The sequence below is a fragment of the Lachnellula hyalina genome, assembly GCF_007821495.1.
Source record: "Lachnellula hyalina strain CBS 185.66 chromosome Unknown contig00065, whole genome shotgun sequence".
In the NCBI taxonomy this organism is placed as follows: domain Eukaryota; kingdom Fungi; phylum Ascomycota; class Leotiomycetes; order Helotiales; family Lachnaceae; genus Lachnellula; species Lachnellula hyalina.
In genome coordinates, this window is record NW_022157179.1 from 127,451 (window position 1) to 144,244 (window position 16,794).

General features: G+C 47.3%; 4 protein-coding genes across 4 annotated transcripts; 1 reads left to right on the top strand and 3 right to left on the bottom strand.

Moving 5' to 3' along the window:
* Window positions 1-1,370: 1,370 nt before the first annotated feature.
* Window positions 1,371-3,008, top strand: LHYA1_G004115 (putative sulfite oxidase, mitochondrial; the record flags this gene model as incomplete). The annotated part of the gene is made up of 2 exons (XM_031149078.1): window positions 1,371-1,478; window positions 1,551-3,008. The coding sequence occupies 2 exons, from the start codon at window positions 1,371-1,373 to the stop codon at window positions 3,006-3,008; spliced, it is 1,566 nt and encodes a 521-aa protein (XP_031005442.1).
* A 1,014-nt stretch (window positions 3,009-4,022) lies between these two features.
* Window positions 4,023-4,819, bottom strand: gpi-11 (Glycosylphosphatidylinositol anchor biosynthesis protein; the record flags this gene model as incomplete). The annotated part of the gene is made up of 2 exons (XM_031149079.1): window positions 4,023-4,424; window positions 4,478-4,819. The coding sequence occupies 2 exons, from the start codon at window positions 4,817-4,819 to the stop codon at window positions 4,023-4,025; spliced, it is 744 nt and encodes a 247-aa protein (XP_031005396.1).
* A 345-nt stretch (window positions 4,820-5,164) lies between these two features.
* tsn1 (Translin-1) lies at window positions 5,165-6,022 on the bottom strand (the record flags this gene model as incomplete). The annotated part of the gene is made up of 3 exons (XM_031149080.1): window positions 5,165-5,654; window positions 5,699-5,795; window positions 5,842-6,022. 3 exons carry the CDS (start codon window positions 6,020-6,022, stop codon window positions 5,165-5,167), a joined length of 768 nt encoding a protein of 255 aa, XP_031005441.1.
* Window positions 6,023-8,990: 2,968 nt separating this feature from the next.
* On the bottom strand, window positions 8,991-10,699 carry LHYA1_G004118 (putative amino-acid permease; the record flags this gene model as incomplete). Its single annotated transcript, XM_031149081.1, has 2 exons — window positions 8,991-10,372; window positions 10,432-10,699. The coding sequence occupies 2 exons, from the start codon at window positions 10,697-10,699 to the stop codon at window positions 8,991-8,993; spliced, it is 1,650 nt and encodes a 549-aa protein (XP_031005399.1).
* Window positions 10,700-16,794: the final 6,095 nt, after the last annotated feature.

The window sequence follows — 16,794 nt, forward strand, 5'->3', positions numbered from 1 at the left end:
TTGGATACCTTTAGTACTCGGCGACGTTTCCAGCATAGAATAATCACTTCTTATGGCTGTTTTCTTTTGCATATTACGGATGAGGCCTATGCTTAACATTTGATACATTTCGGTTGGGGCGGGGTGGATTCTTTGCAATGTGTTTTCGGCATTTGGGAGGGAAAGAGATACCGTGAAGCTTTGCTCCCAAAGGTCCTTTTTGCATTTTGAGGGGCGTTGATTGAGCAAGCATAATGCATATATCTCCCTCTTCTCGGCGACTTATCTTGTGTAATTTCTCGATGCTGATTATGCTTGTCGGGATGCATCTGGCTTATGTAAGGGGTAACTCTTGATCGCCCCGCTTCCTCGTCGAATACAATATGCTTTACTCGTCACTCTTCTCGTCATAAGATGTCAGTCAAGTCATCTAGATATATGAGAGTCCTATATATCTTGAGCACCTACGAGTTAAGGCACAAAGTCCGGAGTAGCGTGCCGCGTGGTCGGGTCGGCCACGCTACTAACCCCGCATCGTACCTAAGTAACCCAATCAAATCAAATAATATCTGTCCCCCCATTCCAGTCTAAAAGATCTTAATTGATTAATTGCCACTCGCCCGGTGTGATTTGGTAAAAGAATTAAAGAAGGAATTGATGATTATGTTTGATTTTAATGTCAATGTGGAGGAGGAGTAGCAGTGTTAAGAGGTACGGTAGGTATTTAAGCTAAGGCAAGGTGCAGGATTAAGGTATAGTAAACTACTGTGCTTTAGCGTGGCATCTTATTATACTGTACCGGCTAGTATGAGCTATTGCGCAGGTGAGTTTGGTACAGTACTTATAGGTGCGGTACCTATAAGATATAGGGTAAGAGGCCATTCTAGGGAAAGTATATGAAATATATGAAATGCATATTTACTTAGATACCTAATTCTACGGATACGAAATAAATACCTACCCTACCACCTAAAGGTAGAGAGTAGCGGGATAAGGCGCACTTGCCTTTAGCAGGAAAAAGTGGCAGCCGCCACTTTCTCATACAGGTAGAGTTCACGGGTACCCGCGCTGTCTGATTTTTATTAGATTGCTAACGTGCTAGTGCGTTTTGTTGCTTTTGTTTCTTTTGTGTCTACAAATACAATATACAATTTGTTTTACATCAAGAAAGGGGACGATTCACGATGCAGTTGTTTGGCTAATGCGACTGATTAAATAGCCTGAACAGAGAGCATTCTAGGTGCATGTGGCTCCAACATGCACCCCACGCCTGGCTTCGGACGCCTGCTGACTGCTTTGGGAAGGCCCTGTAGATCCAAAGCGTCCATTATTAATCCTGCACTCAAGCCTTTCATACCACCCAATCCAAGGGGCTTCACATCGCCTCCAACATGGAGGCTGGCGAGGATACAAGCAGGGTCACGATATCTTCATCATGGGCAGGAGCGTCCGAAGATCTCCTCTACCAGTGTCGTCCTCGGCCGGCCGATCTGAGATACGTATACTCGGCCATAATCCTTCTCGGCCTGCCTCTTCTCTTCTGGTTTGGAACCCCGATCCAAACTCTTCAGGCTGAAGCGCCACCTGATCAGGGCTCCAAGGAAGATGACCAGCCTCAGAGGAGGATTAGACTAGACGAGGTGAAAGAGCATGGACCGGATTCAGAGAGCCCATGGGTTGTCAGAGGTCAATCCGTCTACGATATCACGGATTGGGTGGCCGGCCATCCAGGCGGAGAAGTCATATTGCGTGCAGCTGGGGGAAGCGTCGAGCCGTACTGGAAGATCTTCAGCATCCATCAGAAGCAGGAAGTGTACGATATTCTCGAACAGTACCGCATCGGATGCGTTGATGAGCGAGATCTGGTCGATGGGCAGGTGCCGGCGGATAGTATCATCGACCCTTTTATTGATGACCCCAGAAGAGATAAGAAATTGGTGGTGCTATCGGCCAGGCCGTGTAATGCGGAGACACCCGGAGACGAGTTGAGAGGCTTCATTACGCCGAATAGGCTTTTTTATGTGAGGAATCATATGTGGGTACCGACCATTGAAGAGGAGCAATATCGTTTGACGATAGAGTTGGACGATGGGGAGGAGAAGACGTATACTTTGATGGATCTGAGGGAGAAGTTTCCAAGTGTCACAATTACATCAACCATGCAATGCTCTGGGAATCGGAGAAAGCACATGACTGAGAAGTGTGGCTCTACAAACGGCCTCCAGTGGAGCGTTGGCGCCATAGGCAATGCGACTTGGACCGGCGTGAGGCTACGAGACGTCCTGGTCGATGCGGGCTTTCCCATCGACGCACCACCAGCGGATGCAAAACACGCTCAATTCACGGGATTAGAAGCATATGGAGCCTCGGTTCCTCTGTCAAAGGCAATCGATGCACATGGCGACGTTCTATTGGCCTACGAGATGAACGGCTTGGGTATCCCAAGAGATCATGGTTTTCCACTTCGAGTCATCGTGCCGGGCCACGTCGCAGCTCGCAGCGTCAAATGGCTACAGAAAATCACGATATCGGACGAAGAGTCTCTTTCTCAATGGCAACGAAGAGATTACAAATCCTTCGGGCCAAACGAGGGCTCGAAGCCAGATTGGAGCCAAGCAAGGTCAATCCAAGAGATGCCCGTCACGTCCGCCATCACGTCCATAACCACCGCTCCTTTAGCTCCGAAGCCAAAACCCCAGGCCTCGTCGGAGGAAAAGAAAGATTCGGACTTCGTCGTCGTCGAAGGTTATGCATATTCGGGCGGCGGACGAGAAATTATCCGCGTGGACATAAGCAAAGACGACGGCAAGACTTGGGACCAGGCTGAACTCGTGCAAGCTGAGAATAGGGGCAGCAAGGTGTGGTGCTGGAAGCAATGGCGATACCAGATCCCCGCTGCTGAGTTTCGCGGTTGCGTTTTGGCGGTCAAAGCTACGGACGAAGCTTACAATACTCAGCCGGAAACACATGACTCGACCTACAATGTACGAGGCAACCTGGCTACTGCTTGGCATCGGGTTAAGGTCTGAGGTGGGGAGAAGAGATGTTTGTGTGCGTTGAGGTACTGTAGGGTTGGCAATCAGGGATTTATTGCGTATGGTGGAGGCGAAAGTGGAGTGCTCACTGATGCTCGCTTTTGAAGTAATTGAGGAAGTGAGTTTCTCGTGTGACAGTCTGCTTGGTTTGTATAAATAGATGCTCTTTGCTCGATCTCGAGTCTTTAATGCTAATAATAATAATAACAACAATGCGAAGATCGGATTTGCTAAAGAAGTTTCTTGATTTGAAGGTTGGATCACACTATTGTGTCAAAACAGCTTCATCGTACTTTCTCATCATCACCCGGAAAGGAATCTACGCCTTCTCCTTAGCAAGAGCATCCCTCCTCCCCGTACTCTGAGGATCAAAATACGGCCTCCCCCCCAGACTAACAGCCCTCTGCCTGGAGTAGCAGAGACATGTGTAGACGTCTCTGCGATTATTATTGGCCACCGATACTAGAAGGCTAGCGATCTATATACTTAAATTGCTTTCAAGGTATCAATTGTACCCCCACTGCAATATGTCAGAGTCAGTGGTGCTTGTTCGAGAACGTTCGAGGGTTCATGAAGATTTTATAATCCCCAGGACATTTGAATGTCTTGAAAGCGTATGAAAGTCCTCCAGGGAGTCACTTACGATTATCGTCTTGAGTTTGCCAGGCACCTTGCCGAAGCGTTGCATTCAGTTGTCAATACTTCGACCGTGATACTCATTCTGGAGGTGATGTGCGTGAACTGGAGTCCTTCAGACATCGTTACTTAAAACATGAGGTTTATCGCGGAAATTCGGCTTGACAAAACTAGATCTATAGAGGTGGGATAATTTACTCTCCCTCGGCCGTGGTACAAAAATGTGGAAAATTCAAGCAGATATGGGCAAAGAGGCATTTATATCACTAGCTTAAAAAGCACATAGCAAAGTATAATAGGAACTACTAGGCATAATTTTGCACATGAAGTAAGTTCTTAAAGGATATCAAATGTAACCACTAAACCGACTACTCAATCAAACTCAATCCTCCTCCCCTTCAACAGCCAGCTCCCCACCATCTTACCCAGAACATATCCAGCATACGCACCCGTAACAATCGTAACTGGCCACTTCTGCCATTCCCTGTCCCAATCCAAGGGGATGGGCACAGCGCCCAACCAAGCTCCCAGAAAGCAGCCTACAGCCCCTCCAAATACTTCATCAATAGGGCTATGCAGCGACGCTATCTCCCTCCACTTCTTGCCATCGGAGCCGTGCACGTATACCAAAGGGAAGACGGTCAGTAGGGCCAGGTGCGCGGAGCTGAGGAGCGTGTGCGGGAGGTGGGTTGTAATGGGTGCGCCGAAGAGGATTTGAAGGCCTGCCAGGACGGGAGTTGAGAGGAGGGAAAGGACAAAGGAGAATAGAAGAGTCTGCAGAACTTGATTAGCAACTAAATTGTTCGGATGGGCTGGGAATGTCATACAAAAGCGTTCGCCGAAGGCGCATCCCCTATCTTCTTTGCCCCGTTGAGCTTCCCTCTCTTCACAGCCTTCGCATTGGAGCCGGTAGCAGGGAGGCAGAGGGCTGCATAGGCGGCCTGGATAATTGCCAGTGGGAGGAGAGAGCTTAGCAGGGTTGGTATGGGGTCTGCGACAAAGGATGGGAATCGTAGGTAGTAGGCTGAAAGGAGCAGAACTGGATGGACCTGTGAGATGATTCGCGCTAGGTCGTTTGGGAGAAGCTCAATTGGTGATGAAGTTTTCGCCGGAGCTGATTGTGATGCTGGATTGATGGCAGACATTGTTACAGGGTCGATGAGAGGCATTTTGCTTGTTGAAAAAGAGCTCTTGAAGCTCAGAGGGTTGTTCGGGTGTCGTTGAAAAGGATGGCAGGGGTGGAGAATGGGACTGCAGGTGGAGCGCTATGCCAGACTACGGAGTAAGATCGGTTTTGAAGAACTCTTTATATTGGGGCCAGACAAATGCAATGCGGACGTAGAACAGTTCTGCTTGAGTAGAAGTTCTTGTAGTACATGTGTTATCCGGTCCATTAATGGACAAAGTGAGCTAAACATACGAGCCGCCATCGCCGTGAAGCCATAGGCCCATTTCCATAAACTTTTGCACCCCATACAAGCCCTTGTGATACATGATCGGTCCCCGTCCTTTGCTCAGGACTTCGAAACCAGGTTTCTCAAGGAAAGATCATAGACAATATCCTCAATCTTCTTTACATTATACTTGATGCTATCGCTCCTCCGCCTCAACGAATCATTCTTCAGGTTCAAGATCTGGAAACCAGCATGAAGGTCTTTGACAAATTGGCTGATCTGCAACGGTCGTTGATAATCGCCTAGAGTAACAGAATTGACTGCGAGTCTTGCAAGCTCTTCGATGAGCGTGATGAGTGATTGCAGGTACTCTTCGATCGAGATGTGGAAAGCATCTCGGTCCTTCAAATTTACGGGTACTGAAATTGTGAGTTTTAAGCGCTGGAAGATGGGAATCAACGTACCGTCGAGGATCGCGCCGACGTCTTCGATGGTTAAAAGTCTGCCAGCTTCGGCTGCCTTGCCATTATGTGCCATGCCTCCAAGCCATCCGCAAAGAAGGATAGAAAATATGACATTCTGAACATCCCTCGTCCAAAGCCCGTTGTATCTATACCGATTAGCTATGTCTTGAAATTTACGACGACGGCATACTTGTAATATGGGGAGCTTGAGGCTACATCGGAGAGGCTTTTGATACTTGCAACCTCTTCCTTGATGGCACCCTCAGCGGCGTCGAGGACTGGCTTGACTGCAACTTATTAGAGGAAGCGTTGGAACTTGATAGTGAAGCTCACGATGTGCTGCGGGGGTTGAATGGGCTCGTGAGAGGATTGACTGCGCGCCTCGACCCTGTCGTTCTAAGGTCTGGACGATGGCTCGGATTTGCTCTCGTACTTCAGCATCCTCATCAATCTTGTTCTGGAGTTCTTCAAAGATTCGTGGGTCGACCATTCCTGTCTCGCTGGGGTTGACCATTTTGGTGATGTTGAGTCACTAATTTTTAGGGCTGTGCAAGAAGGTTTAGGGAATGAGGATTTTGATATTGGGCCTCAAAACCACACGATGTCAAGAATTATGATTTATGGAGAGCTACTATAAATGTTTCAAGACTATTGGAATTTACTAGGTGCATTTTTGGAGATTTTGGTTTTCCGGGTCAAAATGTCAAGACTCATCATTCACGAAGCTCTACTCGGGTACATCAAATGTTACTGTTTTTCTAAATGCTTGTTGGCTCAGGAAAATTTTAGCTTTTCGGTTTCGATCTACGTAGCAGCAATGAATGTAACCTCCCGACGAGCGTTGGCGCTTTGTATCTTTTCGGCGTTAATTCGTTTTTAAATACAAGTTATGGCAATTTTTATAATAGTGGCCAGGTCGAGAAGCTCTTCTTCACAAGTCTGGCAAGCCAAACAGTGCAATGAAAAGTGGTCGCGTCATCTGGAGGCAGTGAAATACCAGAGACACAGTGACAACTGGCACAGGCAAGCCTGGAGGCCAGTCGTCGAGGGACAAAAATAGGAATAATCTTGATGTTCGCACGTGGCGAACTTTCAGAGATTAAACTGAAAAGCTAGAAAGATGTTAGTAAAAGTTCAAAGAAGTGTTCAATAGTGGTACTTACAACAGATACTACACTTGATCTAAGCCTGGGAGGGAGTTAGCATAGATCTTTCGAGTTGTTGAAATTTGGGGGTGCCTACCAATAGGCAAAGAGAGCTAATTTTTAAATTTCACGGAGCGAAGGCTCTTCTTATACAAAACCTAGGACGCTAAAAGTACGCTAAAACACGACAAACTTTTTTCGTTTGTCTTTAGAGCAAACAGAGCAAACTGCAGACTAATCATTCAACTAGCGTTATGATTGGTTAGATCTAGTAAGCTAAATTTGAGCCAATACTTTTTGCTTGTCTTAAGAGCAAACAGGACAAACTGCTGACTAATACCAAACCACGAGTAACTACCTTATGACCATGGAGAGTGCTCCACAATTGAGGAGATGTTGAAGAGAAGTGGGTGCTTTGGAAGAAATGGAGAACCCAGAACGTTTGTTGGAAAAGGGTTAACAAAGGAAGCTTGGGGGGGCAGTGGGGAACGAAGAGCGGCGGATGCAAATCATGAAGAGATGATATGACACGCCAGTTGAGTCTGAATCCAATGGACATTTCAGAAACCTTGACAATCCCAGACCCACATCCAATGTTCTCTATCTCAATCGCTCCGACTCTCGCGGACTGGTCACCGAAGGGGGATCCAAACTCCATAGAGCCAACGAGAGAGCAGCTAGATCGTGGGATTTCGTTGATGATGCACATAGTTTCAGAGGCTGGACTGCGAGCAGTAACGTCGTACCAGGCCGGCCGGATCTGCAAAGACACCGTGGCTCAATACTCGTTGCAGTATGTTCAGGATTCTCCTCATGCTGCACTTCTCTACCAAGAAGGACTGCCACTCTGGCGTACAGAGAGCTTGAAGGTCGAGAGCAGAAAGGACCACTGAAGCCATAATTCCAAGTAAAGAGGTCGAACAGGATATTTCTGGTACCCTGCCAAAGATTCCCGTGGCTAGTAATCAGCAGATCAGAAAGATCTCCGAGTGAATCGAAGGTGAATAGTTAATGTCAAAGCGATTTGAAGATGCCTGGGAAGCCGGATGCAGAGCCTGGGACACGCTAAAGACCATGAGAGCTAAGGGGTGTTAAACTTCTATCACTTCCAGCGGCGTTTTGTAGTTGAAGATCCAGCTTTTGGCATGTTGATAGATGCAATGTCTGCGTCTGAAGGAGAAACTTCTGGACCTGGGAACGATGAACTCGAAAGCCTCGAAAAGTCCTCCCACATAAAGATCACCCTACCCAGTACGGAGCCACCCAAGGACTCAGAGCCCAAGAATTGTCCCAACTCGAGAGATTTGAGCTATTGTCACGTCATGAACAGAGATGCTCTCGAGGTTATCCCCCACTTCCCACCACTGTACTTCAAGCTTTCCTCTTCATACTTATCCCAGTCAATGAAACCCCTTATATCAACGCTCTACCAAAGCATGACAGCTACCCATTTCTAAACCTGCACACTCCACAATAACAATACATCTAATCGAGCTAGCAATATAGAACAAGGGACCCGTACGAATGAGATGCACTTGGAACCAGCGTCGAAGGTATTCTAGACTTATCCCTCTGCTTCCACCTTAGTGCAGTGTTCATATAGTCTGCTACCTACCCAATATAGCGAGCGCTAGACGCACATATATGTACACGAGTGCGGTAAGAGTCAGGTAAGCTTTGTTTACAGACATATAAAAACAGTCCCGCCCAGCCCCCTCCCCGCAAGCTAGTATTTTGCCTATAGGTATTAAGGTAATAATTTGCTTTCACTGCTATTATTTAATTAATCTCTTTTGGACGGGGCGTAGGCATCTATCTGATCTGGTTGATTCATTTACATAATCGCAATGCGGGGTGCAGTAGCTCACCCCGCCCCTTCCCATCACGCTACTGCTGCTTACTCCGTATTGTTTACGTTTGTCACTTCGCGATGGATGAGGGAAGGCGGCGGGGGTCTTGGTACTAGGTAGAAGAAGATAGGTAGGCTAGGTTGGGGAGCTGGGGAGCTGGGGTAGATAAGGAGTATTTCAAGGGGGTGTGTAAAAGTAAGTAAGCAAGCTAGCAGCAGAAGAAGCATGGTTCAAAGTCCCAAAGTGATGATCCAATCAAGGCGTACTTCAAGTGAGAATGAACAAGTAGATGTAATGTTAGGTATGTTGATAAAACAGTTCATTATTTTTTGGGGTATATCCGTTTGAAAATCATCAATCGATCAAGTCTATATGCAGCCAGCCAGCCAATGCCAATGTTCATGCAGCCAAGTTTCCCAAATCATACAACCGACAACACCAACCATCCATCTAGCCCATGCATACAATTCACGCACACGTACTCTATCTAAAAAGCCTTGTTGTAAAATTTCTTCCACGCCGACCATTGCGCCTGCTCTTCACGCTCTAGACGCATCTCCTCGTTAAAGGCAGCCATGTCGTAGTCACGGCGCCCCTCATCGATCATGATAGCGCTGAAATCTACACCGAGGGACCATTGCTTGTACCAGAGCTTGTAGCCGATGAAGAAGGCAATGACGATAGGCGCTGCGAGGTAAGCTTGGAAGAATGCGTCGGCGCTTGGAGGGTCTCCACCGATTGGGAACAAGGCAATGTAGAACTGAGCCGCGAGGCAGATGCAGTTCAGGAAGAGACCGATCCAGGAGCCCGTGACACCGAAGATGGCAGCAAATGGCAAGTCGTCGGTAGTGCGGCCGTTCATGTACCAGACTTTGCGGAACATGATGTGTGCCAAGCAGATGGAGCCCCAGGTGAAGAAGTTGGACAGCCCGGAAAGAGCCAGCAGCCAGTCGAAGATGACGCCTCCTTGCTTGGCCTCGTTGATGTACGCGAGGCAGCCAAAGAGGAGACCGATGAGGACAACCCAGTAAGGACGTCCCTTTTTGTCAACGGCGGCTAGGAACTTAGGTGCCATACCTTGAGCGGCAAGAGCTTGGACGGTACGAGTAGATCCGTAAATGGAAGAGTTGGCGACCGAAATGACCGAGATGGTAATGACGGCGTTGAAGATGGAGGGGAGGATCTTGATTCCTGCGAGTTGGAAAGACAGGACGAATGGAGAGTACCGGGTGTTTCCACCGGATGCGCTGGAGAGGTTCTCGTTGTCAGATGGGACAATGAGACCGAGGAGGAAAAGACCGAGGACGTAGAACAAGGTGATACGCCAGAACACCTGCTTGGTAGCAGAGGGGATGGTCTTTCTTGGGTTGGCGGATTCTGCAGCAGCAAGACCGACCAACTCAGTTCCACCGAAAGCGAAAGCAGCAGTGACGAAGACTGAGCAGAATCCCTTGAAACCGTTGCGGAACGCGCCTGGTTTGTGCCAGTAGTGGGCTCCAATGTAGCCTCTGGTATCGGTAGGTACACCACCACAATCAATGATTATACCCAAGATGATGAAACCAATAACAGCGATAACCTTAATCAGACCGAGAATGAATTCGACCTCACCATAACCCTTGACACCAAAGAACTGGATAGCGCAAACAAGCACCAAGAAGATAGTGATCCAGACACCGACGTTGATGGATGGGGACCCAGTATCATTTGGGTCGGTCCAGAAAGCTATGGTGATACCAGCAGTTGTGAGTTCGAAAGGCAAGACGACCAGCCAGTTCATCGCATAATTCCAGCCCATAGCGAAACCCCACGCGGGGTCAATGAAGCGGACCGAGTAGTTGTAGAAGGAACCAGCGACAGGGTAGAGAGCTAGATAGCGAATTAGATTTTGATCTGCTTGTGGATTTTCTCTTCAGATCATGACATACCAGCAAGCTCGCCCATAGCGTTGACCGTGAGCAGCAACATGAAACCCGTGATCATGAAATCAATAACCAACCAACCTGGTCCACCCGAGTGTAGAGCAGAACCAGAACCAACAAACAGACCAGCTCCAATAGAACCACCGATGGCGATCATTTGCATATGTCTTCCTTTCAAGGTCTTGGACAACTGGTTGGTCTCACCCATCTCGAGATCGCCCTCTGGTGGTGGGGAGCCCGAGACATCGGTATCGTATTTCTCTTTGGTGTCCATGATGGAGGTTGTATCCAACTGACTGACTGTACCGAAGTGAAGAAGAGGGAGTCGGGTCGAAGAGTGAGTCGACTCTACACTTTGTGTGAGGAAGTGATGATGGAATGGAGTGGAATGAGGAGAGAGATAGAAACCAGACTGGGTATGCGACCACTTAAGTATTCATGATTCGGGGAACTCAAGTGTACCTGTCCCCGTACGGACTACACCTCTTAGCTCAAGTATTGCCGCCACACAGACGCATGTCGAGAGTCCCTTTGACGATCCTCCTCAACTCCTCAACTCTCGGTCTCGAGTTAGGCCTATCTCGCTGCACGGCATGGCCGAGCCCATACAGTACGACCACTCCGTAGCGTCGACCTATACCCAAGCAATGCAAGGACGAGGCTTGGACGACGCGCTAGCCAATCCTAGTGCTGTCTCATATTACGTTGACCCACAGATCCACAGATAAGGGTAGCGCCCGCTGGTCATTTGCAGCATATCAACCAATCAGAAGGTTTGATTGTGAAAGGAGGCTGGACATGACATATCGTCCCCGGACAAACCCATAATCATTTTAGAAACGGTCGAGATGAGGTTCGGGAACTGCTGGATCGAAGCAAAACGGCGCCATCAGGTATATTTTAGCTTTTGCCCGCGGCTTTATCATGAGATGCGGGAAGGGGTTTGCTAACCGTAGAGTCAGGTAGGGTGAGTTCAGTATAGAGTTTGAAGGCTGCAGTACTCTACTCTGGAGTACTATTATTGAGGGGATGAGGATGAGCTAGGCAGGGGTGTAGTCTAGCTTGGCGAGCTTGGCTAAAGAGGGAAATGCTCTAGAAGGAAACACTAGGACCATTTCGAGGAAGAGGCGCCTCCAAAAGTCGTGTATACGAAACTAAACCGGCAACATGCATCGACTTTCTTTCCCAGGCGGGGTCTGACTGACTCTGATTTGTCCAAAGCGCCGTGTTAAGATGCAAGCGTGTGTGTTTTCATGCTGTCAGATCTCAAGGAGCTAAGGCATTTAGTCATCGGGACCCTGGAGAACCTTGCAATGTACGAAGTAATTCAGTGCAAAGCTGGTGACACCCAATGGTGCGTGAAGAATAGGCAGTGTTGCTACTGTAGAGATCACCTCAGCAGATGAGGGGTTCGCGATTTCAAAACACCGTCCCGAGGTTGAACTTTGGATGAAGGGAAAGGGTAGTAAAAAATGTAGTAAAAAAAAAAAACTTTACGTAACTGCCGAGGACAATAATCTACTTCACTACTGGTACATCCCTCACCAACATCACGCTGTATAGAAGATCAGCTCATGTCGTTCATTCCGAATGCGAGGGAATCCATATTTGATTACCGTCGCGCATGTACCATACAAGAGGCACGCACGCCTCTTGTATTACAAGTAACAATATGTGAACGTATGTAATCCTATGCACGCCACGGAATGCATTAATCACGGCACATCTCATGGCGTATATTACAATCCCATCGACCCTTGCAAGCGACCAATGACGGGCGGCCCTCGGAATATTTTCTTCTGTGTGGCGTTGCGGCTTGCAGAGAAGGATGTGCGTTGTCTTCTGGAAGTTTGCCCCTTTGGGCTGACCCCCACTGCACGGCTGAGCGGCTAGGCTGGAAGCCAAGCCATTTCCACTTCCACACTTTCTCTGGCTTCGAATCTTCCTTCCGATGTTCTAGCTTGGCTGAGGCTGCTGAGATACACAATTCATGATTTTCCCATCTATCTTAACTCTTCCATTCGTTGATGTTCTCGCTCACCCACTCACATCTCGAAAAGTCTTTTTTTTTTTCTTGGAACAAGAGATTTGGCATACGTCTCAACATGCTTTTCTTTTTCACAGGTAGATCACGGATCTCTTTCCCCATTCATCCAGTCCATCTAATCCATAAGCTTTTTACCTGATTATTTTACCTGATTATGTCGAGTCGATACGGGGATTCCGCCCCCAATAAATCACCTGATTTAGATCTGATTGGTTCAGAGAGGAACCCCACTTTAGATAGGGTCAGCAGTGTGACTGACCGTGTGGCCTCACCTTGGAGCATCGATGTGGAACAACAAAAAATGCCAAAGCTTCTTCGCTTTGCTCCGTACAGTAAGTAGTACGTTGCGTTTAAAGTTTAAACTAGAGAAATGCTAAGCTTATATATTTATCTACTATACCTCCTGTTTTATTGTCCAGGTTTAAGAATATAGGTAAGTTTACGGTACGGTACTGTTCGATTTATCCTTACTTATACTGTACGTGCATGGCATGGATATTGCAAGCAAATTTATGTACCGAGTACCAGATGAAGAGTACCTAGGTACCTAAACTCGATGAATGGATCTCGCGTCTCGGCTCAAGCCGAACTCACCAACCCAGCACCAACTCTATTAATCCTTTGATTCGCTCTCTCCACTCGGAGAGACCTGACCTGACCTGACCTGACTATCTCATTCACGGAAGCCCTAGAAGCCCTAGAAGCCTTCTAGAAGGAATCCTAAATTCCTCTATCGTTCGAAATAGGTATCCCTATCATGATCCTTCGCCTCGCCTCGCCTCTGGAGACGGCGACGCGCGCAGACGCATCCTTCAACTCCTACACTACAGTACTCACAATTTAAGTAAGCGAATCTTCGATCGTTGGTGATTCCTTATGATAAGGAACTTAAAATGAAGGAATATAAGCTCAAGACTTAGGCCTTACGGAGTAAGTTAATGCGCTACGCGCTCCTTCAAGATACGCACGCACGCACGCACGCCCGGAATACATACAGTCCTGTGGAATTCTACTTACCAATTCTACTTACGAAGTAAAGTACCTGGTATGGAATCCTGCGCTTGTAGTCTATTTCAATCTCAACTCAGATCCGATTTGATCCCTTGCTATCTTTCGTTCACAGTACCGTGTTCTCGGTATACGTATTCCTCCAAATAGGTGCAGTACGTATTTACAATACCATACGGAGGAGCTCAGTGGCTTTTTTTATGGGCTAATTATAGATTCCTCGCTCTTGTGCTATGTATGGGGTATGGAGTAATCCGATTCTAGGATGGAGATTTGTTCTTGTTGGCGGGATAGCCGCCTGTTATGTTAATTGCGAAAGGGGAAAGGGAGAAGGGGAAAGGATGCGTACGTAGGTATGGTATGGTATGTATCACGCCGTACTGATACGCTGTGCAGTACTTGGCTACTCTCTGAGTGTAAATTGAAACGGTAACTTGGTAGGTTATGGAATGATGGAATGATGGATGGATGAATGATTGCTCAAGCAGTTCCTAGTTCCTCCTCTCCTCTCATCTCCTCTTCTTATTACCAAAAATCTCTACTATGCTTCGTATGCATGCGCTCTTACATTCTACTCATCACCTACCTACGAACAAGATGGATATCCAAGAACGACGCATCAAGAAAAGCAAAATCGCGAATTCCTCACATGACTTCCTATACATAACGTCCAGCCAGCTGTCACTCTACGGTAGCACGTTCTTACAGTATTCACCGATCCATTCACGGCAAGCGCACCTGCTCTTCTTCGACCCGGATCCGGAGTCGTCGAGTGATTTCGTGGGAAGGGGAAAGGAAAGAATATCTCGTGTCCAGGAACTTGAACTCAAGCATACCAGTGATAATGAGTCGATCGGTTGTCTGCTATTACGCTACTTGGTTGCTTTGCAAATTCATGTATTTCCTGCGAATTGGATTTTATTTCAAGATATTCAGTCGAGCTAGCCTGGATGTTTCTATACACTGCACTCAGGAGTCAGGTCTGAACTTGAGCAAGGTGCTTACGTTCAGCGATACTATACTCGCAGTATATCGAATTGGAGGAGACGAGCTGCATATCGGGTCGAGACTTCACCTTGATATCACTCAGGTCGACGGAAGAGATTTTCGAGGTGCTGCTTATGCGAGACTGAATCTTACGGAGAAGGAGTCTGATTCAATGGTGCAGTGGAGTTTGTTTCCTCACAGAAGCAATGAGAAATGGTGGGGTCGATATCTAGACTGCCTGAAAGATATATCGTCACAAACTTTCAAGAGATGGGATAAACAATTAGCGCAAGCTTACACGCCTGAATCCGACATTCAAATACCCGAACGAGAGTCACCGCAAGTAGTCACACAAGGCTCCGCCGAACCGTCCTAAGAAAATCAAAATTCCTCCCACTTGCTGCCTGAAAATCCTCAGAAGGAATGATATTGCAAGGGAAATGCTGCAGAGAGCCAGCTCCAGCATCGATATCAAGAATTGCCATCGTCCGAGTACTTGTGTGGAAATTGCTGTCCCTTATCCCGCAAAAGCTGGCAATTTGACTCAACACACCAGGACTGTGGCTGGACCTTCTGACCCTTGGTACAAAGTAGAGTCTTATTAGGGTACACCAATCTGTTTGCACTGTAATCCTGCGTGTTTTGCGGAGATTTCTGAATATACTCTCTCAGCTTCTTCTCATCATCGTATTCAGTACATGTCACGATTTTTCGAATGGCATCGCCAAGTTTTGTGGCTTTCACAGCCTTTCAGATATCCATCACTTTGATCGGTATACAATGCCACCAGAATTCCCACTTCCATAATACGCCATGAGTCTCCTGGAGTTCGATGATCTATGTCGCTGACCTGATCGAAAATGAAAGCTGAAAATGCTCAGGGTCGCGAGGATCCTCAATTGATACCTTCTCAATGAAGATTTGAAGACGCATTTCCGTTTTCACATTCGTGTCTGGCATTCCGGGCAAATCGAGGTGCTTCAAAAGGCCTAGGTGCATGTGTATGGGGTGTCTCATGGTTGCCAGAATATGCTCTGAGTTGAGGCGTAAATCCATGCTTTGGTTCGCGAGCTGGAACAGGATTCAAGAAGAGAGGAACTTGCCATCTTTTTGAAAGAATGACACTTTGACCTCCCTTCCAAGAGCGCACTCTAAGAGCCCAAAGTAAAGCCAGCGTTACAGAAAGGCTAAAAAGTCTGGCTTTCTAGACCTGAAAACCTTCCTCCAATCATCCGCTGTCCTAGCGGACCACTTTTGGCGCTCCGGGTACCCAATAAAACCATCTAGTTGATGATCATAATTGGCACGAGTGAGTAGAGAGGTCTTTGGGGTATTGTGTAGAGGCTGCTGTGGAGGGGGAAGATGATCCATCTTGAGTTTATGTTATATCTGTTTTATAATGATGGCGTTATGCCTGAAGGCAAGCGTAGAGCTAGCAAGTGCTAGAATAGTTTCAATTGCAGCAGAACTTCGGGGGCATGGCAGTAAACTTTTAGAAAGGATTTGCAGAACGCAGGATTTTATTTTCATTAGCGGAGAAAGAGAGGAGCCATACTGAACTGGTAGGCTTCCGCCGCGATAGAAAACGTGGACCTTGTGTAACCACACCGGGCGTATCGCTGCCTGTATCAGAGGTTCACACCACCACCTTTTATGCTAAAACCAATAGTTCGCTCTAGCCACGGGAAGTAAAAGCCCAAGGACGCGCAGCAAAATCAAGTTAAGGCCAAAGTAATATGCCTAGCAAAACTAGGTGTAGGGACTCAAGCATTTAGTGGAATAGCAGCAAGGCGGCAGCTATCTGCCACGCAGCCAACAGCTGTCTGACGTGTCACTTGGGCGTAGAGCGCGTTCTCTTTTATTGTGATAAATATACCAGAGAATTATCTCTTCCGTGTCTCGGTCTCAATTACAATTGCCAATATTGAGCTGTATACCACACGAATCGCTATCATGGCTCCCCATGATAGACACAGACCCCACAACTCTCGCAAAGACAGAGAATCTAACAAACACAAATCGTCTAATCGCACCTCTTATACAAGTGTAGAATCTACAGCTCCATCGGCCACCTCGTCGAATCAAGCTCCCGAGGCGTATACAGAAAACAGCCAACCTGCCACGTCCAACTTGCAAAGATCATCTTTCTATCCTCAAGTAACAAACGAACCTAACGCCAGCCAATCGGAGTATCGATCATCTAATAATACTCCATCAGAGTCGTATTCTGCCCTCTATAAAAATAGCTATTCCGCAAACCCTATTCCATCTTCTGTATCTACAATTCGCGATTTTCCAGCGACGAATCAATACAACACTACGCCTTC